The following is a 26,245-nucleotide window of genomic DNA, read 5'->3' as shown; positions in this document are numbered from 1 at the left end:
TATGTAATTCTTAGCTTTTCCCATTTTTACTGATCTTGTTCTGAAACTATACGTTTCCTGTCGTAATAGTTTTTCATAGTGTCGTGGTCATGTCCTTCTGGTGTGCTTTCGCTGTCTGAGGGACGCTGGGCTCTCCTTCTGTTCCTTAAGACAGTTTTGAATAGGACTTGACAGTAATCCTTCTCAGGTTGTTTTTGGCAAAGGGAGTTTTCCTGTACTCTTACGGGGGAGCGGTGCCCTAGGACGCCTTTTCTTTGTTCTCTGGCCCTGTAAGCTCCTGTTTCACTTTCACAAAGTGATCACCTATGTCCATGTATCGTGTCTATGTATGCTGACGTTTCTTTCTATATATCTGGCCTCTCTTTTCTCTTGGTCCTGTGGTACCTATCTGGGCCACTTTGGATTCTAACTTGAGCAGGGCTTTGTCTCATTAGGTTTAAGGTGCAAACAGGACAGGGCCCAGGCTGCTCCCGCACAACGATTAGACCACACTATACTGATCTAACACTTACGTGCACGTGGGGACCTGTACGACCCCTTCCAGTTCCAGCTTGTGCTCTCAGACTGGCCCGCTGCACGTTCTAGTGAGAAAACTGTGGGCAGTGTGATAGCTCTGTTCTCAAGGCTAACAGAAACCAGCTGCCTGCCTTTCACTTCCTCCCACACACATGCTGAAACTACGCTGGTCAGTGGGTTGCCCCACACTGTATGTTGAGGTTCACGGGGACACCCTGTCAGCTGGTTTTGTAGAATGGGGTCTGTGGTAATCCTAGTTCCTCTAGGGTCGAATGGGAGACTCAGAAGCTACACTGCTACCATGATCTTTCTAGAGTTTAAATTCTGTGGGATCTCTATTATAGAAAAGAGAGGTTTTAAAAACAATTTGAAGATGGTTATAACAGAAATTATAATTAGGAGTTTACTGTATTCAGGTAGTATGCTAAGTACTTAATATGTATTATCTCATCTGACCTTCTGGAGAAGGAAATGGCAACCCACTCCAGTATTCTTGCCTGGAGAATCCCCTGGACAGAGGAGCCTGGCAGGCTACAGTCCAGGAGGGTCACAGAGTCGGACATGACTGAAGCGACTTAGCAATGCATGCATCTGACCTTCAGAAAACCTTGTTAGATCCCCTCACCTCACTTTATCAAAGGGGAAGTTAGGGTCCAGCATGACACTGGTGAACTGGCAGGTGTGGGACTTAAACCCCAGTCATCCGACTCCAGAGCACCTCTTTACGATAATGACACTGAAATATTATCAGACCCAACAAACCACAGTTTCAAACGATGTACCCCGCTGGAAAAAATTTCTATTTGAGTTTAAATATTTATAAATGATTATTTAAAAGATCTAATTAAAATGTACACATAGGTCAAGTCTAAAAGCACTTGTAGATGATAAATAGGTTGAATCGTGTTGTAACGACCTGATCAACCTTGTTTTCGTGCAGATGTCCAAAACAAGGGTTCTCCTACCACAGTTTAAAAAAATACCATACTGGAGGTGGGGAAAGAGCATAGGGAACAGATTGCGACTTCATAATCCCCCTTCTCGTTCTATTACCACTGCTAAAGATCAAGTATACATATGAAACAGTGCTTATAATTTATTTTATTCATACTTTCCTGTAAGTAACTATTTAGAAAAAGTTCAGAATAGCTTCTCCACAATTCACAATGGCCTGGTGGTTTTTTTGGTCAATATGCTGTTGTGGAATTGAACATTCACTGGCCAACAGTTTCTTAAGAATGCCTCTCAAGAGCATGCTAATTAGAATCGCACTGACATATGTAATCTTATGCTATTAAATTACACAAGGAGTTAGAAAATATTTAGCAGTTTTATGAAATACTTTTGACCTTGGAATTCTACATCATACGAATACAGATACTAACTTTTTTACACTTTCAACCACTAATGGCAATTCAGAATAAAAAACATTGGGGGCTTTTCATATAGTTCTAAAGCTATTACATATATGTCATTTTAACTCCTGATGTCTAAGAAATGTCTTAGTTTGAGATGCAGGTATCTTAATTTGTCAGGATTTAAACCAGTGCAAACTGGAATAATTCACGGGAGGATGACACCTGTTGTTAGGTTTATTTTTTTCCCCACCATCAGTTCTCTGATTTTATTTCTTTTAAAAAAAAAGAGTTAACTTTGGCAAATTGAGGTTTAAACTAAGCATGCAAATAATAAAGGAATCATTTTGTCATGTATATACTAGGTTTTCCCTGGGATCATTATTTAAGGGTACTTTTTTTCACCACTAAAAAATAAAAATTTAGATATTACATTACCTAAACAGTGATACCAGTAATTTAGTTTTTATCCTGATACTTGTAAACCTAAAAATCCAACATTTATTTTCACCAAGATTTTAACTTAAACCTAGTCCCTCAGGTGAAGTGTTTTCCTTCTCTGTTTCAGAACTACTCTCGTAACTCTGTCACTGAGCAAACGGTGATGGGTGTGATTCAACTGATTACTAATAAAGGGAAGTTTTTACACCACTCCTTTACAATTCAGGTAGGTCACAAAATGAAGAAAACAGAACAATGAAAAGCAAACCCCAGTCCTTAACCTCTAAGGGATACATTACCTTCGCACTTAGCTGAAAATATTACAAAAATATGAATGACTGTGTATGGAGCTATACCATTAAATTTAATTGAGAGGTGTTATTTTTTTTCACTTAAATGTTTACTTATTTAACTTCAAAAAATTAGAAAATCATCAGTTTGAAATCAGAAAAGCTAAAACACTGGGAGCAACAACAACAAAACCAAATGGCTAAAAATAACTCAGTTATAAAAATACAGTTTAAAATTTATCTCAGAAAAAGAAACAAAACCACTAAATGTTTTTCCCTCTAGGTAAGAGGGCTTTCCCTGGAGAAAGGAGGAAAAAAAAAAATGACTAATGATTCGAGATTAAAAGCAAACATAACTGTTATTTACCCCAACAACATCTAAAATAGATGACCCACACAGCACAAAACTTGCCCATTCACAATCACATACAGTTAAATTACTTTCTCCTCAGTTACATAATAGTCTTTTTATAACAATCTCCCTTTAGGAAATTACTGTATTAGTTAAGCCTATTCATTCTTGCTATGAAGTTAATTTCATTTATATAGGCCACAAAAGTTTAATTGGCACATTTTACTTAAAAATAAGACAAAATAAATCATTCTTTTTTAAAAAATTATGGGATCATCTGTTTTCAAAGAATAACCCCAGATACTTAATTCATTAAAGCAATGTTCCACCATAAGCAGTCAGGCTTTTTAAATGATCACTAAGTGCTCACCCGAAGACTACCACTGCTATGTGAACTTCTTTTGAAGATTCGTGTCCATTTGATAATATGATACAATTCTGTATCAAGTTTTTTTTTTTTAAAGATAACCTACATACATACAGTTAATTTGCCTCAAAGAACTTAGAAATACAGTATAAACATTTAAGAACCACGATGAAGTCCACTGTGGTTCAAACTTCAACAAAGATTTTCTTGAAACCTAGTACAAAGGTTACTGGCTCAAGACCATATCCCAAAGTGACATCGGCACAAGATTCGATTGTAAGACTACCTCTTAAAAAAAGAGCACACGTGGTTATCCATGGCTTTTAACCTTGAGCTACAGTTAGGCTACAAATCCTCCCCGGGCCCCCCGGCTAAAGTTAGTCATGTGGAGATGTGCACATTCTCTGAGCACTGTTTAGAGTCCTTGGTTTCCCAGCTCTGATGGAGATCTCGAAGGCGCTCAGAAGTCCGTGTGCTTACGTTCAGGGCTGGATGAACCTTACAAATGCCGCTTTCCTCCATTAGTGACAGGCCACAAATTCCAAAGTATGCATGCAAAGCATCTGAAAATAAGACATTTTTTTCATCACAACAGGCATTATTATTTGTACAAAATATTTAGCTACTTATCAGCTCATCCCTCCATTAAAAATACATTTAGAAAAATACTAGTTTTGAAATATTTGCTTTCTCAAACCTCAAATTTTTAAAAACTAGATGATCAAAATCAGATGATATTCAAGAAAATATCACTAACAAGGAAAACAGTTCCTAGCTTAAGAAGTGAGTCCACCAACATCTTCTGTGATTGAAGAATAAACAGGAAAAGTACTAGCAAAGACTCCTCACTTTAATGGGTTTTCTCTTTTGCTGACAACAGAATATGGAAACAAAGATGTTTCTATCATAAAAGGAAATTTTCTTCTTAAAAATGAAAATAAACAAACCTCAGAATCTAAGTAGCACTGCATTCCCTGCTAAGTTTTAACCCTGACAACTCCTAAACCACACAATGCCAACTCTGTGTTAAATGAAAGAAGCCTGAGCAAAATAACTCATTCTGGAATGCTGTACTATATTTAATTTTCCTATTTGAAGTAATGTCAGTCACTCTAAAAATATCCAACCTGAAAGTAAAAACAAACCCAGACGTTCTGTTTGGTTGTAATAATGTGGCTGTTCACACCAGAACGCCTCTGCGCTGGCCTCACTAGGGTCCCATCTTCCGGGGGCAGTAACCTTCTCCCATTAAATGACACTGCAATCACATGGCTGCTGCCTGCATGGCAGCCTCATATGGAGTCGTGAAAGTGCTCACAGTTCTGCCGTTATGGGAACACTTACAAAAAATAGATTTTGTACTAGTCAAAAGATTTTTCTATTTTTGAGTTGGTCATTATTTATAGCTTCATGGGCTATTAAGGTTCAAAACATCTTACCAAGTCAAAGTGTATCAAAAGAATGAAAGAGAAAGGTTGACTTACATAAATATCATTTAGTTTTTGCAACAGGAATGACAGATAGTTCTACTTATTCAGTGTTATTTGTGAAAAAGTTATTTCACCAGTTAGGCCCATGTTAATCCCCTTTTATGTTTTTTTCAGAGAATGCTTACGACTTCTTCTAGCTCACTTTCCTCTAATTTTCACACCAAAAAAAAAATTTGATTTTTCCTATTCTATTTTTCTTGCAGTTATGTTGAATTACAAAAGGCACAAAGCAACATTAAATTTTATTGTCTAGAAATGAGAAAACTTTTCTAGGAAAAAAATGCAACAGAAAATACACTCATAATAATGTAAAACAGGATCTTACACGTTCCAGGTAATGTAAAATTTTTATTCCTCAAAAGGATTTTTTATAAAAGCTAATGAAGTAGAAGTTAAACATTTCAAACCTTAAAAATAAATAATAATCTCATCTGTAGGTGGTGATGTATTCGAGCACTTTAGATGTAGAAATATACATTTTCTTCATAGTAAAACTTAATTCCTTTAATAAATTTTTCCTGTTAATGTATATAAATCTCTTTGTGTCAAATCTGTCAATAGACTGATTTATCAGAACCAAGCATAAGCTAATTTTAAAAAATCCTATTAAAATAATTTTTATAACTGCTCTGGAAACAAATCTTTTCCACATAAATTCAATTTATCATACAACGATTTCTACGCTCTGTAATGTATAGAATCGGAAGACACTGCAACATTTCTATAAAGAATATTACAACCAAGCATTTACACAAATATTAAACTTAGCAATTGACCTCTCTACAAAAAAGCTCTAAGAATTTTCTTTTAAAAAAGCTATTGTAAAAAATCAAAATGTATCTCAATATGTTTACATAAGAAATGCTTTTCAAGAATGTCATTTCCCTATTCTCATTATTTGTTAAAAATAGTACCATGTACTGGTTGAAAACAATGGAATTGATACCAAAACAATTGTTTTCTTGAGGGACTTTTAAAACATATTTACAGCTATGGGTTCCAGATGCCAAAATTTCTAAATATTCCCAGATGGCGCTAGTAGTAAAGAATCCACCTGCCAATGCAGGAGATGCACAAGACATGGGTTTGATCCCTGGCTTGAGACGATCCCCTGAAGTAGGAAATGGCAACCCACTCCAGTATTCTTGCCTGGAAAATCCCATGGACAGAGAAGCCTGGTGGGCTACACAGTCCATGGGGTCACAAAAAGTTGGATGTGACTGAGCAAGTAACACTTTCTAACACTTAGAAATAAAAAGCATTGCACTTTTTTTTTTTTTTAAAGAAGCATATTTTGCATGAAAAAACAAGTAAATATGGATATAAGGAAATATTCCTGCTTTCTACAGGTACAAAAATATGATTCCATGAGCCCTTTATTTGTATTTCAATTCAGGTACATATTCTGACCATAACAGTTCTATGACAAGAGATGAGGTAAAGAGGTTCTAGGCTAACAATAAAAACCATGATATTATTGAAATGTAAAAGCAATCATTTCTTGAATCTAGTTTCATGTATTTATAGCTAATACTTTGTCATTCTGCTTATCAAAAGTGTCAGTGTTCTGACTTATTTTTAACAAACTCTTGAATTGAGATTTTGGAGGCTGTAAATAGATCATTTTACTGGAGGTGAAACCTAAGAGGGAGGGGGAAGTAGCTTGGAGAATGACTTCTGAAAAGAGTAAGAATTAGTTCTCTTTTGGATTTAAGAGTAATTTATTCTATACATAGCTCAAGTGACAGCTAATACTCCTAAAGATTTTGGATGAACCAAATTATTCTATTTTGAACTGGGGCCATTCAGACCACCTGTCTTATTGTCTGCAATAACATAATACATTGCTAAGTGAAATATTTGGGAAAAAAGGCAAACTATACCAGTATCTTGATAATCAAACCCTTCCTTTACACCCTGAATATCCTAAATCTACTGTAAACTGAAACAATTTACCTTCTTAAAAACCTTACTTAAAGTAAGTTTATAACTGTGGCTATATTTTCTATCATATACCCTTTCTGACAAACGCTTAAAGATCTATTCAATAAATAAAACAAAGGTTGCTCTGGATTTACACAAAAAATAAACTACCTGGATGACTATCCGGCCACTTGGCAAATCCCCCAACGAGGCGATCTTGAGTTGATAAGATGTAATTTCTATTTTTCTCAAAGTTAGTATACTGGAAAATTTTCAGAAGCTGAAACGACAGTAACAAATATAAATTTACTGACATAAAACTTTCATATCAACCTGTGGCTCAATTTTCAGATATATATAATTTTAAAATGCTTTTCTCTAGTTAAGGCTCTCGAAGCAAGCCTAAGGGACTTGAACATTTAAAATTATCAACCACATTAACTTTTTAAAAATCATCTACTCTCATTTTCGTGACCCAGTCACTATTTCTTTCTTTTGAAACAGATCCAAATGACTTCTCTGCAACATATTCAAAACACAACTTGCCAATGTGTTCAACTTCACCAGTTATTTTTACAAGGGCAATTTTATTTACCCATATTCTAACTCTTATAATAGATTTCTGAACTGTTAGTTATGAACTATGCTGCTGCTGCTAAGTCGCTTCAGTCGTGTCCGACTCTGTGCGACCCCATAGACAGCAGCCCACCAGGCTCCCCCGTCCCTGGGATTCTCCAGGCAAGAACACTGGAGTGGGTTGCCATTTCCTTCTCCAATGCATGAAAGAGAAAAGTGAAAGTGAAGTCGCTCAGTCGTGTCCGACTCTTAGCGACCCCATGGACTGTAGCCCACCAGGCTCCTCCATCCATGGGATTTTCCAGGCAAGAGTACTGGAGTGGGGTGCCACTGCCTTCTCCTATGAACTATAGTAATGATAAGTAAAAATATTTCAAAAAAAAAGGACAATAAAAATTATTAACCACACGCTAAAGACAATTTTGAGAATAGTAAAAAATTAAAGCTCTTTAATTAAGAAAGATAAAAGGTGAGACAAATACAATTTTAGCATAAAAGATTAAGTAGCTTAAAGATTCAGGACATGTATTGCTCTTTTCCCCAAGATCCTATTAAATAGAAAAAACAAAGGATAAATCAAATTATGAAGAGAACAGGGTCAGGGGATGGTGGAAAGCTCAAGTGTCACAAAGCAGCTGAAGGTGTGCTAATAGTATTAGTCAGAGAGCCACAGAAAGTATTAAAGACCAACAAAGCAGCATCATGTCTCAAAAAGCAAAATAAGACCAATCAGAAAGTTACGGTACTAATAAGAAGCAAACTTACTCATTCATTTTTATTTAATTAATAGAATATAAGCAGAGACTCTTTAGACTCCTGATACTAGAAATGCTTTCTAGTATCAAGTGGCACATGGGTCATTATATAGAGAGAAGAAACTATAATCGTACTTAGTTAAGCAATAAAGAATATTTACACAATTCTAATAAGTGATTATTAGTTTTCAAATTTTATTATTATTATTTTTTAAATTTTATTTTATTTTTAAACTTTACATAATTGTATTAGTTTTGCCAAATATCAAAATGAATCCACCACCGGTATATCAACCTATAGGCAAAGCATAAAATATTTGATCATTGTTACTGAGCAAAATACGAATGTTACCTAACTTGACGTTATACAAAAAAGGTAAACGGACAGATTTAGAAGGAAGAGAAAGAGAAAAGGTTCAGAACTTAAAAAAAAAAAAAACAAAAAACCCAGTAACAATTTGCTGGAAAAAAGGGAGACCAAATTTTCATTTTTCACAACTGGGAATCAAAGATAATGTCTAAATGAGTCAAGTCAAGCAATCAGCATGTTTAAAGTTATTTAAAGTTATCCATAAGAATTAAAAATTTTAAAAGCTGCCTCTAGAAAGTTGTCAAAAGCCACCAAAATCATACAAAGAGACTCAAGAACGAACTTGAAGGGGCTTGTACTGGTCAGAGATGGGACAATCTGAGCATTAACAAGAACAATGTAATGGACTAAAACAGATACAACATTAAAATCTATGGGTTCACAATGGTACTCAAAGGGTAAAAAAGAAAAAAGCCCTAAAATCCAATTATTTTATTGGAAAACTGTAGAGGATGCTAGAGAACCAACTCAATGGATGGAATGAACATTATTAAAATTAAAATAAATAATCATCTGTCTTTCTCTGTACAACCACATCTTAAGTTAAAGTGAACTTCTTTACAAAAGGATACTCGTGAGTAAATTTACAGGGAATGATAGAATATCACCATTTAACAACCCCCAATGACATAATGGATTTAAGAAATGATCCTCGATAGCTGCTAAAACCATTCTGTAAGAAGATGATAAAGCTTTTACACACCAGCAACCAACAATCCAAAAGGAAACTAAGAAAGCAATTCTACTTGTAATGCTTCTAAAAGAAGCCACTAAATACTTGAGAATACATTTATCCAAGGAGGTAAAAGCTTTGTATGCAAAATACTATAAAACACTGGTGAATGAGATTAAAGATCTAAATAAATGGAAAAGCACCCCATCATCATGGATAGGAAGACACTGTTAAGATGTCAACACTACCCAAGCAATCTGTAGATTCAATGCGACCTCCATACAAATGTGAACAGCCTTTTTCCTAAGAAATGGGAAAGCCAATTCTAAAATTCGTGTGAAACTGCAAAAACAATCCTTAGAAAGGAAAATGTTGAGGACTCATACTGCTTGATAACGAAACTTACAATGCTACAATAATTAAAATAGTAAGGACCAATGCAATAGAATGGAGAGCATAGAAATAAATTCTCACTATACATCAGATGACTTTCAACAAAGGTGCCAAGACCACTTAATGAGTAAAGAACTGTCTTTACAATAAATAGTACTAGGAAAGCTGGATATCCACATGTAAAAAGATGAAGCTGAAGTCCTTGATTTACACCATTACAAAAATTAACTCAAAGTGGATCAAAGGCCTAAACTTAAGAGTTAAAACTAAAAACTGCTGTAATAAAACACTGGGGAAAATCTTCATAATATTGGATTTGGCAATGATTTCATGGAACAACAACCAAAAGCCCCGGCAACAAAAGAAAAAATAGATAAATCAGACACTTCTCCAAAGAAGATATACAGATGGTCAATAAGCACATCAAAAGATGCTTGATATCACTCATTATTCAGTTCAGTTCAGTCGCTCAGTCGTGTCTGACTCTTTGCGACCCCATGGACTGCAGCATGCCAGGCTCCCCTGCCCTTCACCATCTCCCAGAACTTGCTCAAATTCATGTCCAGGGAGGGAGGAGGGAGGAGGGTTCAGGATGGGGAACACATGTATACCTGCGGCGGATTCATTTTGATATTTGGCAAAACGAATACAATTTTGTAAAGTTTAAAAATAAAATAAAATTAAAAAAAAATTTATGTCCATACCCATCAGGATGGCTATTATAAAAATGGAAGAAACAAGCATTGGTGAAGTTATGGAGAAACTGGAGCCCTTATACATCACCAGGGGGAATGTAAAATGGTGCAGCCATTGTGAAAAACAGTTTGTTGGTGCCTCAAAAGGTTGAACACACAACTACCATATAATCCAGCAATTTCACTCCTAATTACCTAGAAAAAATGAAAGCAGGGACTTGAACAGATATTTTATACCAATGCTCATAACCACCTTATTCACAACAGCCAAAAGGTGGAACCAATCCAAGTGTCCACCAGCAGATGAACAGATAAACATAATGTGGTATACCTACAGTAGAATATTACTCAACCATAAAAAGGAATAAAATTGTGATATATATGACAATATTGATGGATCTTGAGAAATATAAGCCAGACACAGGACACATATTACATAATTCTACTTATATGATGTACCTAGAATAAGCAAATTCATAGAGACAGAAAGCAGAAAAGAGGTTACCAGGGGCTGGAGGAGTGGGAGAAAGGGGAGCTATTGTTTAATGAGCAGAGTTTATGTTTAGGGTGATGGAAGTGTTTGGGGTATAGATAATGGTAATGATTACACAACACTGATCCGTACACTCACAAATAGTTAAACTGATAAATATTACATTACATATATTTTACCACCGTTAAAAAAGGTGAAGAAAAACAGGTTGATGGGGAACTTTATAATGGATAAATCAGCTTTGACAACTCTGGAGCCCTTAGATCAAAAAGCAGAGACAACCAGAGACCGATTATATTATATTCCTCTTGATGTGACGCAATAGGAAATATACATTATCCTGACTTGATATTTAATGATATTAAGGAGTTATGGCTGAATTTTTAGAAGACAGAATATTACATTGCCATTCTTTAAATCACTACAGATGGTGACTGCAGCCATGAAACTAAAAGATGCTTACTCCTTGGAAGGAAAGTTATGACCAACCTAGATAGCATATTCAAAAGCAGAGACATTACTTTGCCAACAAAGGTCTGTCTAGTCAAGGCTATGGTTTTTCCAGTGGTCATGTATGGATGTGAGAGTTGGACTGTGAAGAGGGCTGAGCGCTGAAGAATTGATGCCTTTGAACTGTGGTGTTGGAGAAGACTCTTGAGAGTCCCTTGGACTGCAAGGAGATCCAACCAGTCCATTCTGAAGGAGATCAGCCCTGGGATTTCTTTGGAAGGAATGATGCTAAAGCTGAAACTCCAGTACTTTGGCCACCTCATGCGAAGAGTTGACTCATTGGAAAAGACTCTGATGCTGGGAGGGATTGGGGGCAGGAGAAGGGGACGACAGAGGATGAGCTGGCTGGATGGCATCACTGACTCGATGGACGTGAGTCTGAGTGAACTCCGGGAGTTGGTGATGGACAGGGAGGCCTGGCGTGCTGCGATTCATGGGGTCGCAAAGAGTCGGACATGACTGAGCGACTGATCTGATCTCATGTGATTCTTTAAAAAGCTATCTTTGTTTAATGATTGTACTGAAGAATTTCCAGATAAAGTAAAAAGGGGTTATCTAGGAATTGCTTTAAAATAATACAGTGAGGAGGAAAGTGAGTAGCTGTATGAATGAAGGCTGGCTTTGAGATGAGAACTGCTGAAATTGGCTACTGAACATATTAAGTGTTCATTATACAGCATTTTCTCTTTTCACTATGTTTGAAATTTTCCATAATTAAAAAAATTTAAATGGTGCACCAGATAAATGGTACTAGAAGTGAAGAGAATAGAAAAAACATTCTATTTTCTTTATTTATTTCAACCACATGCATAAAAAAATTAACATGTTATATAGATGATGAATATACTTTTGTTAGATTCCAGAATATCAGGCCTAGGTGATACTTGCAATTTTAGGATATAGAAAACTTGTGGGTACTCAATGGCTAATAATCTTATGGATTTACACAAATCAAAAGGTAGCAGAGATGGGGAAAATGTATGATCATATTAATGAATACATTTCAGAAGGCTTATACAAATAAATGAATAAAAACCAGGAAATTTTAAATGGTTTTTAAAGGAATTACCCGTGGTTTATCTTTTAAGGTATTTTCCCATAAATCCTTTACTGGTATGTTCAGACAGATCTTCCATCTAGATGGACTACTGGCAAGTTTCAGTTACAAGCTTTTTATAACACTACATAGGTTCTGGACACTAGAGTTCTATAAGAATAAAAATTTTTAAGTAGTAGAACAGGTAACTGAATTCTGTGGAAAAACCATACAGAAACCAGCTTTGCCAGAGCGACAGGAAAAACTTTTTGGCTTTAACCTAACAATATTTAATGAACATTAAAAAGACCAAACCCTTTAAGCACAGTTTTTATTAACAAAGAGTAAAAGTTTCTCATTTTTATTATTTCTCTTACCTTTAGAGTTGCTCCCACCCAAAAAGAGTAACAGGTGTCAACAGGCTTATTAGGTCTTCCATGATAACCATTCTGTTGTCTCATTATACACCACCTTTTTATTCGGTTCAATTCTTTTTCTGAAAAAACTTCTTCTAGTTTACCCATCAGGCACAGTGATGCAATGCCACAAAAAGTTGATCCTCCTGTTAATTAAAACCACACAGTACTTTAAACTTATTAGATGTCTAGGGAAGTAATATGAAATGATTAAAGAAAAAAAAAAATGGTTAAGTAATTCTAGAACGCAGTGAAAGAAAGGTAAAATTAAAAGAAATATAATTTTACTTTTATATTACTATTTTATTTACTTAAATCTCACTATTTAAAATAACCACTAGGCACTGAGGTCTTCAATATGCACTTGATGAAACAGAAAAAAGTTTAAAATAATTTAAAAGTATAAGAATCATTTTTTTAAATGAAAAACATAAGATTTAGAAAGTAGTTCAAAATTTTATGGTTAATGGGAGAGCTGAAACTAAAGTCTAGGACTACTATTTCCTGTCTACCACTCTTAAACACCTGAGTCTGATTTTAATTCCCTTAAAAATGACAGTGTACTGTTTATAACTAAGGTCCCATCTGCCTAAGCTACAGACTAATTTTTACATATAACATAAACTAGAGGCTTATATGCAGTCAGCTTCAGAAATTTAAGGAAGAAAAAGTGAAAGTCGCTCAGTCGTGTTCAACTCTGCAACCCCATGGACTATATAGTCCATGAAATTCTCCAGGCTGAATACCAGAGTGGGTAGCCTTTCCCTTCTCCAGGGGATCTTCCCAACCCAGGGATCAAGCCCAGGTCTCCCACACTGCAGGTGGGTTTTCTTCAGCAAAAATTATCTTAAGGAAGAAAAGTTCCTTAAAGGAATAGGAAAGGGAAAGAGTGTGTGTGTGTCGGGGGTGGAGAAGGAAACTGTATCTGGAAGTAGATGCACAATACGTATCAATGCTCACTATGCTAGACTGAAAAATGCCCCACCCCACCCCACCTTCCACCACTGCCCAGTGATACCCAGGTCCTAATCCCTGGAACACGGGCATGTTTCCTTATATGGCAAAATGGACTATGAAAATGTGATGGAAGTTAAGGATTTGAGATGGGGAGATTATCCTGGGTGGGAGACACCCTAAATGCAACCGTAGGTGTCCCTGCAAGAGAGGGACAGAGAGAGACTAAACTACAATCAAAAAGGAGGCAATGGAAGCAGAGACTCAAGCAATGTGATGGCAAACCAAAGAATGTCAGCAGTCCCCAGAAGGTGAAAGAGGCCAAGGGACAGACCTCCTGGCACCTCCAAAAAGAACCCACCCTGCTGACATCTTGATTTGAAGCCCTGTAAGATGCAGGTCAGACTTCTGGCCTCTGGAGCTATGAGAACAAATTTGCATTGTCTTACACCCCTAAGTTCATTAAAATGTTACAGCATCAAAGGAACCAATACAGTCACAAAGGTAACTCCTTTCCTCAGGAAATGAAAAGTCAGTATTTTTCCACATAGGAAAAAACAAACAAAAAAAATTCCACCACTTTCCATTGGCACTATCTGTTGTCAACTCCAAACAATCTGAAAATACTCCATATTTCCAATTTATTACAACTTCATCTATAGATTTTTATTGATTCTAGCTCTTTAAATAGATTGTTCCTAATATGCCTCATTTTGCAATTCTCCTTTTGGTGTTACAAATCTTGGTTATATTCTCTGGCAAAGGAAAAGTGAGCATTCGCTCTAGGAAATGTAAGGCAGCTATCACACTAAAATGGTCACTGTCAAAAAATAAAAACAAACAAACAAACAAATAAATAAAGAGTCACTGTAAGAACTATTTAGTCTTCAGATTTTCTTCCCAATGGAAAAAACAAAGAGGAAGATCTATGTTAGCAAGTGTATTAAAACAAAAGGAAAGCAAATATATCATAACCTTTTAATTTCTATTCAGCAACTATCAATCTTATTCCTCCTTCAATGACCTACTAGTTTCAATTTCTCTTTTAAGAAGCTGCCCATGACTTCAAGTATTACACATCATTAAATATAAAGCCTTTAACAAAAAGTACATAATTTTTAAAACTAACTACACCAAGAAATAAAGAGGTATTTAATTGCTACTCTCCAAAATAATTGTTGGAATTTTTTAAAGCAAGCCAGAACAATTCAAAATAAAAATACTCTTTACTTTGCCCAAACAACCCGATTTTGAAAATAACAACTTTTGAAGTAAGCTTGGACTCTGAAGAGCCAAACAGTTATTACAAAGTCTATGCTTTAAGCTAAAACTCACTTATCAACATTTATTCCTAAGAGGTTCCTATCTAAACAATTCTAAAAAACCAGTTCTAAAAACCTGGATTAAAAGTAGCATGGTAGAAGAGTGTAAGAGGCAGACATAAAAACAGCAAAAGACAGGTAACATTCTGACAGTAAGTATATTAAAAAACATTACTAAAACAGCAGGCACGAGAACTCAACTACAATATGCTTTTAAGGCTAAATATTAATAGGATTAGGTCAATGATTCCTACAAGCTTCAAAAAATTTCGAGAACATTCCATCATTATATTAAATTACAATTTAAGAACAGCTTCTCATAATAATGATCCAAATTCTAACCTTTGTTCATTATGCCTGAGTTGAAGAAGGTGATGTAAATAAATGACCTTCTTTATCGAAGGCAGTAAAAGAATATTAAGGCACATACAAGTAAGAAGAAGATTTCCAGATAGAGAATGGGATATGTATATATGGTTGGTTTGCAATTTTAAAAATGATCTGTGTTTGTCATTGGTTTGCAATTTTAAATAGGGGGCTTATTCAAAAATATCATTTGAGCCAATACCTGGAGGATGTGAAGACTGGGTGGCAACAGCAACTGTGTCACTGGTCACCAGTGCTTAGTAATGGAATACACTTGGAGCTGCACAAAGAGGCAATCTGGCGCCTGTAGGAATGTCTGAGAAGATGGGGTCTGAGCTCACTATTGTAAAGGATGTTAGTGGGCACCCTGGCTGAGGAGATACTGAGCAGTGCAGGAGACTTGGGGAACAGACACCAGAAAATGAGACTACGTTCTCTGGGATGTGAAGGAGAGAGTGCCGCTCAAATCTGATACTCTCTGATGGAAAGTAAGGAGAACAAACACGACGACTTCATAGAGTGCCCAAACTGCAGTGCTCGTTTTTAGAAAGAGGTCTCTCTTGCCAGTGTAGATAGGGATAAGACAAGGAAGGGAGACTATACCAAAGCCTTCCAGAACAGTACTTCTCAGCCTGTCTAACCTCACAGCACACAAGAACATTAAAACATCTGACATTTGTAGGACACTCAGTGGTGCCCTGAGGAGCTCTAGACACCCAGGTCTTGGCTGCCCCAAAAGCTGAGTGAGTAAGGAGCAAGTGAGCAATAGCTTGGCAGGCCTATAACCCTTCTGCAGCGTATCCTGTACCTTGGCACCCTGAGAAGGAAGCCCTCCCCTCTACAGCTTTAGTCCTGAAACGTACCAACCCAAAAAGAGAGGTAAAAAGAATATGTAAGCTTTTTGGCATGAACCACAGTCCATCAATGATGGTCTTGTTGGGTGAGAGCCTACTTGAGTCAAATGGACTCAAAATCACTACTTCTGTGACTCAGCAAGGCTTTTTTTTTCCATCAGAGAGTATCAGGTTTGAGCAGCCCTCTCTGCTTCACATTCCAGAGAGCGTAATACCGTTTTCTGGTGTCTGTTCCACAAGTCTCCTGCACTGCTAAGTATCTCCTCAGCCAGGGTGCTACTAACATCCTTTAGTAGAGGGCTCAGACCCGTCTCCTCAGACGTTTTTACAGATGCCAGAGTTCCTCTCTGTGCGACTGTCAGCGTGTTCCTCCTTACCAAGGGCTGAGGACCAGTGACACGGCTGCTACTGCCACCCCAGTCTCATACAGACTCAGGCACACACAAGAATTAACATGTCCTGATTACAGGATGGCTTCAAAGGAAAATCCCAGTGTTCTCTATGCCCCTCAGTGGCACACGCTCTACAAACACCACTGAAGGAGGGCGTGAGGGCATGAGAGAGGAGGAGCGACCCGAGAGGCCGAGCCCTAGGGGAAGCACAAGCATTACATTCAAAAAACTTTCATACCTGTCCTGTGGTTTACAAACCAGTTTCCCTCATATCTCTAACAAAGAAAGAACGCCTCTGAGGGACTCAGTGAGGAGCCTAAGCTGCACAGCGAGTGTTAGGGCTGACACCTGAATACAGATGTGTTCCGTCCACTCCCTCGTGCTAGCAGAGGGATGGACACGCCAAGGGAGCACAAAAACATGGCTGTGAGAAAGAGGAAATACGGGGTTCATTCAGAAAGCCTCCCTGATCTGAGCTCTTTTTTTAAGGAGCATGGAAGTATATTTTCTTCTACATGAAAATTTTCCACGTGAAGAGTTCAGGCTATTGATACGCTGACAGACTGCTGCTCACTCTTCTGGTTCTCCCAAAATTGAGGGAAAATGTGAGAGACTTGGATTAGTGTGTGTAGTGAACATATGCCATACACAAAAACGTTGTATCACTATGACTTAGTACAATTACATTAAAGAAGGTAAAAAAATGTTTTTTTTCACAAATTCATTGATTCATGTTCATTATTCTGTATCAAGCTTTTTAGTATTACACCAAGGAAAAGAACTTGCTCTTTTCTAACAATTTCTTAAATCCTCCCAAGATGCTTTCATGCAGCTAACAGTTGAAAAGATTACAGGAAAATACTGTTGAACATTCTGGTCTGAATAATCTCTGAATGATTACTGACCTAGAAGAGGCTCAAGTTGGCACAACAGTGTCAACAGGGAGAAGTAGGAAAGAAGACAATCAGGCTGCATCAAGAGTTGAGACAAACTTCTGAGGTCCTACATGTTGAAGATACCATGATGTTATTTAAAGACAAGAAAAACCACACATCCACTTATTTAAGATGCCTTACCATGAGATTCAAGTCCTGCTCCCTGTGCCAACCCATTGTCATAGGACTGAAAAAGAAAAACATATTCCATTAATACTGAAATAATAATAAATATGGTGTCTTGATGCAATTTTTCTTCTTGATCTAATTTTATCTCTCCCTTTTATCTTTCAAAATATGTATTTTTTCCCCACAATAAAATACATCTAGGCATTTTCAAATACCTGATCTTGTCTTATTCACCAAGCTGAATCAGTAAATGTATACACTAGGCACATTCTGAGAATAGACTGTTCAAAGATGGCATTTACATATTTAATCTTTACCCAATAAAAAGCCTCAACCTTTATTCCTCTCCCACTTGCAAGAGGTATGATTTTAAGGAAAACGTAAGGATTTCATACTCATATATATAACATTATAAATATAAAACAAATCTGTTTTGAGGCTTTTGGTTAGCTGAGGATAATGGTGTCCTACCTAAAATTTGAATTTCCCCACATATCCCACAAAATCAAAACAGGATAAGAATAATACAACTAAGCAATTATCCTTCAATTAAAAATAAATAAATATTTTTAAAAAAAGAATAATACAACTACATAGAACTGAAACTCTATCAAAGCTAGAAGACATGCTGAAGCTTCAAATTATCTGTCTACAGACAAAGAAACATCAAATCTCACACTCCTGACACACTTTTGCAGAGAGCAAGGGCAATTCATGAAAAATCGTAAGGAAGAGAGAGGAGGAATTACTGGCTTAAAAGGAAAGGCCTCCTTAAGTGTGAAATTATAGGAAATCCTTGTTTTGCACTCTTCCAATATACACTAATTCCAATAACATAGCATGCCTCACATTTCAGTAATAACAGTATAGTAACTATGAGCAACTGCAAAAAGTGCAAACTTGCTGCTAGGTCCTCAGTCCACAAATGACTACAGAAATAGCAGATGTGTATCATGAGCTATGAACATTCACACCACCTTTGTCCTAGTCTGTCTGTAACTGGTCACTGCACGTTATTCAGCACAGCAACGTATGTGGTTGTGCTGTTTCTTTGTATTTTAATGAATAACCAACGTGATGTTTGCAAAAAGTCAAAACCAAGGAAGAGCCTGGCCACCAAAGATAAAAGTGCAGTAAAGAAATGAAAAGCAGTAGCACTGAAAGTGAAATTGAGATCAAACAGAGTAATAGAAGACATAGTTATCATGATAGTGATGGTTGTTTGAGACTAGATATGAAGTCAGAAAAATTAAGTGAAGGCGAAATATCTACATGAATGAAGAAAGTGGCTATCATGAAAAGGAAGAAGATGTTCTAGACAAGTGATGTTGGCAAAAACTTCACATAAAAGGAATTCTCAGGTATTTCACAACAATGACAATGTAAAGGACAAAATGATGGAAGTTGATACAAACTTAGAAAAGGGTATAATCATTTACCAAGAGAGAAAAGATGCCTGCTCCATATTGTAAGTTATATGAGAAGACAAAGAATGTTGTTCAAACTACTCCTTATGAATTTTCTAAACTTATTCAACATTGCTAACTTCTTAAATTACAGTGTACTAACAAATATTGGTTTACCATTAAAATTTCTCTATACATTTATAACTGACAGTAACATTAATAGTTTTAAATGTTCTGGCAAAAAATTTATAAAGGTCACAGAACCAGTGTGGTTTTTCCCACTGGTGATTAAGATCACTTTGCATGCTTTCAGCCAGCACAACCATCATTATAGTCTGGGGCGACCAGTCAAAGCGAGGATGCCTGTACTGAGCACCGACCACAGGAAAGGGACTGAGGAGGGCATGCAAGTCAAGGTGGCAGTGTTCAAAGGGCGTAAGTCTGGTGAAGAGAGAAGAAGAAGAAAAAGGAAGAAGGAAGGGCCTTTTGAAGATCAGATAATAAAAGAAAACTCTAAGGAGCAAACTTTAAAAACCCAGGAAACAAAAAAGAACTCTCTCCTAGCAGAAAATCATAGAACTCACTAGCCTTCTCCAATCGCTAGCTACACAAACAAAAACACACTCTAAATTTAAAAAATCATACTTTGTTTCTCTGCACTGAAAAGATGGCACTCTTACTCAACTAGGAATTCTTGTAAGAAAAAACAAATCCACTAATGACTAAACAGAAAAAGACAAATCTACACAAAGGAATCTTGAGTCTCTGAGATGGAAACACGGCAATCAGGATGAAAACATCTCCATATAGGAAAATCTGCCTTCACCTCCAAAGTATGGTGAAAGCATAAGAAAATTACAGTAAAGCACCCCAAACTCAATTGTATACCCTCAAATAGCACTTGGGAAGTGAAAAGAGATTTAAAGTTAAAAAATGAAAAGGATAAACAGTAGGAAGAAATAAAGAAAATTAAATGATTTTAGGAAAAGACACTAAGGGGCATGTAAGAAAGGCTGAAAACCAAGAGAATAAAAATGAGATAAAGAAGTAAGTAAAAGGAGTTGAAGAGAAAGTGGTTGAAATGAAAGATGAGCAAAGAAAGAAATTTACACAAAATTGCAATATCTAAAGAAAAAAGAAAAACAATGGACTACAAGTAGGGGTCAGCAATCCGGAGCCTGCAGGCTAAACCTGGCCTGAGGCTGGTTTTCTGTAGCCCTGAAGTTAAGAAAACAGTCAATCTCAATCCTAATAAAATAAACGCAAATTTGGAAACACACCAAGGTATCATTTGTCACCCACCAGATTGGTAAAAATAAAAATACTGCAACAACATTCTATTGGTGAGTCTGTGTAGACAGGCACTCTCACACACTGGTGGGAATACACACTGGTTCCTATTTTTGGAGTGAAAATGAAAATTTATGTATGCATTTACTTTTTGATCAGGCAATTCCACTTCTAGGAATTTATTTTGCAAATATATTCCCAACAATACATAAGCATACATGCAGAAAGGATTAGTTTCAACACTGTTCGCCTTAGGAAAATACATACCCTATATATAGAATAGTTGGAAAAAACTATGATGTGCACATAATGGAGTACTACTAAACTGCAAAAAAAGAAAAACAAAGAATGAGGAGAATTTTTTTGACCTGATACAGGGTGGTTTTCAAGCTATACTGTTAAGTGAAAAAAGCAAAATGCAAAAAAGTACTCTTGAGTGAGAGAGGAGGATGAACTAGAAACTAAAGAGAACATTTACCTACAGAGTGAATGGGAACGTTGCGGCAAACACGGGAGTTAGGCCGAGGAAGGAGACCGAAGATAAGGGAGGCCCTTGCGAGTTACACGGTTGTGAACCTAAATTCTGACTTTCAGAAGCAAGTTAATATATCACATATTAAGGAAATAAAATCAACAAAGTTGGGGGGTGATCCTAAAGTAGAATCCAAACAAACAACTCTATTTCAAATAAATGACATAAACACACTAAAGGTTGGGGGTAAGGTGGTGGTGGAGGGAATAAAAAAAAAAAACCCAAGTGTGTTTTAAATATAACATTCTGACACTGTACCTGTGGGCTCTAAGCAAAAAGAACCAATGCATTCTGGATAATAGGAGTCAGGTTTGTCACCGTCCAAGAAGGAAGTTACACATGAAAAGAGGAAGATTGAAATGAACGGAATGGAGTTAAAAAAACGAAGATCATGGCACGCGGCCCATTACTTCATGGCAAATAGAAGGGGGAAGAGTGAAAGCTGTGACAGATTTGCTTTTTTGGGCCACAAGAATCACTGAGGATGGTTACTGCAGCCACAAAATTAAAACACGCTTGCTCCTTGGAAGAAAAGCTAATGACAAACCTAGATACGTAAAAAAGCAGAGACATCACTTTGCCTACAAAGGTCTGTATAATCAAAGCTATGCTTTTTCCAGCAGTCATGTAAGGATGTGAGAGTTGGACCATAAACAAGGCTGAATGCCAAGGAATTGATGCTTTTGAACTGTGGTGCTGGAGAAGACTCTTGAGAGTCCCTCAGAATGCAAGGAGATCAAGCCAGTCAATCCTAAAGGAAATCAACCCTGAATATTTGTTGGACTCAAGTTGAAACTGAAGCTCCATTATTTTGGCCACCTGATGAGAAAAGTGGACTCACTGGAAAAGATTCTGATGCTGGGAAAGATTGAAGGCAAAAGAAGAGGGCAGCAGAGAATGAGATGGTTAGACAGCATCAGTGGCTCAATGGATATGAATTTGAGCAAACTCTGGGTGATACTGGAGGACAGAAGAACCTGGCACGTACAGTCCATGGGGTTGCAAAGAGTCAGCGACTGAATAAATGGTGTTGGATTAAAATTAGTATGAACTCGGGCTGCCTTGGCGGCTCAGATGGTCAAAAATCTGCCTGCAATGCAGGGGACCCGGGTTCAAGTCCTGGGTGGGGAAGATCTCCTGGAGAAGGGAATGGGTACCCACTCCTGTATTCTTGCCTGGAGAATTCCATGGACAGAGGAGCCTAGCAGGCTACAGCCCATGGGATCAGAAAGAGTCAGACATGACTAAGCGCTTTCATCGTTTCATTAGCATGAATCCATGGTTTTTGATAAATAGATATAAACGTGTGGATGTGTGTAAGGGGATATCTGTGTATACATATACACATTTCCTACCTCTAAGAGAGGGGCTAGAAGCAATGACATCCTAGTACCAATGAGCACATTTTGTGCCCAAATCCTGGTTTCTAAATACCAGCCTTCAAAAAAAAGAAGAACCAGAATTTCTTGAAGAAATGACCAATTTTAGAACTGAGGCTGGGAAATTAAACTATGAACCTGGAATATTTTGTGCCAGAGAGCAAGGACGTGCTCAAAAATGAATGGGACACGTCAAAAGGGCTTAAGAGCCTGCATGACGGGGTTTTTGCTGGCTCAATCTGGGACACTATCAAAATAAATGATCAGTTCAGTTCAGTTCAGTCGCTCAGTCGTGTCCGACTCTTTGCAACCCCATGAACCGAAGCACGCCAGGCCTCCCTGTTCATCACCAACTCCCGGAGTCCATCCAAACCCAAGTCCATTGAGTCAGTGATGCCATCCAACCATCTCATCCTCTGTCGTCCCCTTCTCCTCCTGCCCTTGGTCTTTCCCAGCATCAGGCTCTTTTTAAATGAGTGATAGTTACAGATAATAACCCATTGAATCAAACAAGAATCTAGAGCTCCTATTGAAATTAAATAAATAAATATATAAAGGTAAAAGGAAAGCTTTTTGTAGCAGCAGAATTTTAACTGATAATTATAGAATGAATGGTAGAGCTGGAAAATCATCAATGCATGCTAACACTAGAGGATAAAAGTTTGATGAGGGACAGGAAATTTACATAGTCTCCAAGTATCGCACCATGAGATTCTAAATATAATCACAAAGGGAAAAGATGCTAACTTTACAGAGAAACATCTGGCATACACCACCTTAACCAAGTGATCAAAGTTAACATCACCAATAATAAGGCATATCAACAAGTTGTACCTCCAAATACAATGCACTAAGAAGAACGTGATATTATTTCTGCAATAATCATGCCACAATGCCTATCACTGTTAGGGAAATAGGGGAAAGTCTTGTTCAGGCTTCAGAAGCAGGACAGCAGCCCTCTGACCTGCTCTGACCTGTGTCGACACTGCCTGGATTCCACGCCTGCTGGCAAGCACAGCAAGTCAGGCAGCACTTCAGATTAGAAAGGGAGTTCATCTTGAAATTCTTGAGCCCCTGATGGTCTGGGCAATCCCTGCCCCCTCTCTGGAGGGTTTAATGAAATTCTATAACTCATAAGGTGAAACAAATCTTTCCACATTGTAGAAAGATTAAAGTAAAACCATACCCGCATTTTTGCACACAAACTGATAATGATATCAGCTTGTGGCCTAGGATTATGAACAGGAGCCCCCGAAACTGCGATTTGAAGTCTCACTGGTGGGTGGACGCACCTCCCCTGGACCCTTCTTAATTGGGCCTCCAGATTGCTGTTAACAAGGGACTTCCTAGCGCTGTTCAAGTCTGGATGTAGCTCAGCCCAATTTGGTGATGTATACACTGTTACTTCTATTTTTTATATTTCTTTTCAAATTATCTTTCTTCTATAAAAAACTGAAATTGTTTATGTGTGTAACAATGGTTTCAACAATGGTTTCTTTGGCTAACGAATCCTTTGAATGGAAAACAAAAGTAAAACTTTTGGCAAAACAATCACCCGTCTTTGTCTATAACATCAAACTCCTTTTGTCTTAAAACTTCTTTAAAGGTTTGTTCTTTCTGCCTCCCAAGGCTTTTAAAAATTTGTGCTATTGTATATTCTGTAAATTCTGATTTATATATTAAAAATAACTCTATTCCTCTAGGAACTTACATTTCTGCTCTGAAATATGGACTAGTAAAAGCTGAACTAACAGCCTAAAATATTTTAGTCTATAAAATAAAAATTTCATATTTAGTAAGTAAAATAAACCTGGGAAGCAGCACTTCTATTACTCTGATTTTATACGAAAGACTAAAAAGTAGAGCAAATGATATTTCTGGCTGAGACTAAAATTTCCTTACTATTGTTGATAAAAAAAAAAAAAGACTATATTGTGTGAAAGAATAACATTTCTACTTGATACTCTCCTTAAACCTTAGATTAAAAAAAAAAGAAAAAAAACAACCCACACATAAAACTATTTAGAAACCAAAAGTGATTCAAAAATCTATTGTCAGCCCAATCTTGCTACTTAAAACGGCTTAAGGAACATCTCACACCCAATATATAGGAATAATCTCACCAAGGGCACCACAATTCTCCTTTAAGTTTGGCTGTGACTTCTCAAGGAGCTCTACTAGGATAGGCTATCAACATTTACTTTGAGATTTTACTGTTTTTTTGCTTCCAAGGCTGACCAATTTCTTTCCACTAAAGACATTGTCTCTTTGGATACAATCAGATTATATTTAAAATTTAATGGCTAAAGAGTCAATCTGTCCTTGAAGATTATTTTTACATGGCTATTCTGATATATGATGTACCTAAAAAGCAATCTTATTACCCTATTTCCAAATTACTGCTATTAATAGGAGAGACGAGGCATGCCCCAGCTCTCATCAGTCGTGTCCGACTCTTTGCGACCCCATGGACTGCAGCACGCCAGGCTTCCCTGTCTATCACCAACTCCTGATGCGTGTTCAAACTCATGTCCATCGAGTCAGTGATGCCATCCAACCACCTCATCCTCTGTTGGCCCATTCTCCTCCCAGCTCTCCTATTTCAGCAATAATAACTAAAGGAGAGAGTCACTATCAACATAACTCACCATACTTCTTCTAATATAGTTGATAGTCTTTTTCATATCCATGCCAGACCAGTTGTTGAGCATATAGCAGATACAGGAAGCACAGTATACAAATCGCATGTCATTTTCACTGCCTTCAGGTACTGCACAAAAACTGAAAGTAAGAACAATATGATTTACTGTACTGTAATTCGTTTGTAGAGACAGCCACTTCATGTTTTCACTCGCAGAAAAACCTATCATTAATAATGGATTTAAAAATCATATACTACTTGTATTATTCAGTAAAGAATAGGACTATTAACTTGAATGATATAAAACTACCCCTAAATCATCACTCTGCTCCAAAGTTCTGGTGTCTGGGTAGCTTAACCCACGATCACAGCTACTCCTCTCCAGATGTCAACACTCCAGAGTAAGTTCGTCTACTCTCAGCCATGGAAAGCTGTGGCACAGTGGTCTGAGAATTCATGAGAGAAACAGGACCAGGTGAAACCTGGGAACTGTTGGTTTTGCCTATGTAAAATTTCTTCTCAATGTATATACAGATAACCAACATGATAACTGATCATATTGTTTTAATTTTTACCCATAAGTAGTTTTAGAGTCAGAGAAGGCAATGGCACCCCACTCCAGTACTCTTGCCTGGAAAATCCCACGGACAGAGGAGCCTGGTAGGCTGCAGTCCATGGGGTTGCTAAGAGTCGGACAGGACTGAGCGACTTCCCTTTCACTTTTCACTTTCATGCATTGGAGAAGGAAATGGCAACCCACTCCAGTGTTCTTGCCTGGAGAATCCCAGGAAGGGCAGAGCCTGTTGGGCTGCCGTCTATGGGGTCACACAGAGTCGGACACGACTGAAGCGACTTAGCAACAGTTTTAGAGAAGTATATAATAGTGTTTCATGTCTATTCTTTTATTTATAAACAAGGGTAAGATAGCAGTAACCAAAGACTATAGTGAAATACTGAGAAATTAGTGACATGTACTTGCTGTGTTAAGTATTTAGTTTTATAGTATTTCTGCTGCTGCTGCTAAGTCGCTTCAGTCGTGTCCGACTCTGTGCGACCCCATAGACAGCAGCCCACCAGGCTCTGCTGTCCCTGGGATTCTCCAGGCAACAACACTGGAGTGCGTTGCCATTTCCTTTTCCATTGCGTGAAAGTGAAGTCGCTCAGTCGCGACCGACTTGTGGCGACCCATGGACTGTAGCCCACCAGGCTCCTCCATCCATGGGATTTTCTAGGCAAGAGTACTGGAGTGGCTTGCCATTGCCTTCTCCATTATAGTATTTCTAATCAATGTCAATTTATCTCACATGTTTCCATTAATTTTCCCCTCATCAAGAGCAGTGTTTTTAAAATAATGACAGGAAAACACAGACAAGAGTAGACGGAACACAGATATA

At 37.3% G+C, this 26,245-nt stretch overlaps 1 protein-coding gene across 1 annotated transcript in view; it reads right to left on the bottom strand.

Annotated features, from left to right (window-relative positions):
- Positions 1-1,599: 1,599 nt before the first annotated feature.
- Positions 1,600-26,245, bottom strand: part of PGGT1B (protein geranylgeranyltransferase type I subunit beta) — a 54,470-nt gene continuing 29,824 nt past the window's right edge. Inside the window, exons 5-9 of the mRNA XM_006047270.4 lie at positions 24,859-24,991; positions 17,616-17,661; positions 12,613-12,797; positions 6,906-7,014; positions 1,600-3,884 (exon numbers count right to left, since the gene is read on the bottom strand). Coding sequence (XP_006047332.1) covers positions 3,703-3,884; positions 6,906-7,014; positions 12,613-12,797; positions 17,616-17,661; positions 24,859-24,991 — 655 coding nt within the window. The 3' untranslated portion in view covers positions 1,600-3,702. The remainder of the gene's footprint in view (positions 3,885-6,905; positions 7,015-12,612; positions 12,798-17,615; positions 17,662-24,858; positions 24,992-26,245) is intronic.

Source organism: Bubalus bubalis, chromosome 11 (assembly GCF_019923935.1).
Source record: "Bubalus bubalis isolate 160015118507 breed Murrah chromosome 11, NDDB_SH_1, whole genome shotgun sequence".
In the NCBI taxonomy this organism is placed as follows: Eukaryota; Metazoa; Chordata; class Mammalia; order Artiodactyla; family Bovidae; genus Bubalus; species Bubalus bubalis.
Note: the sequence above shows the minus strand (reverse complement) of the source record. Positions and strands in the feature narration are given on the sequence as shown.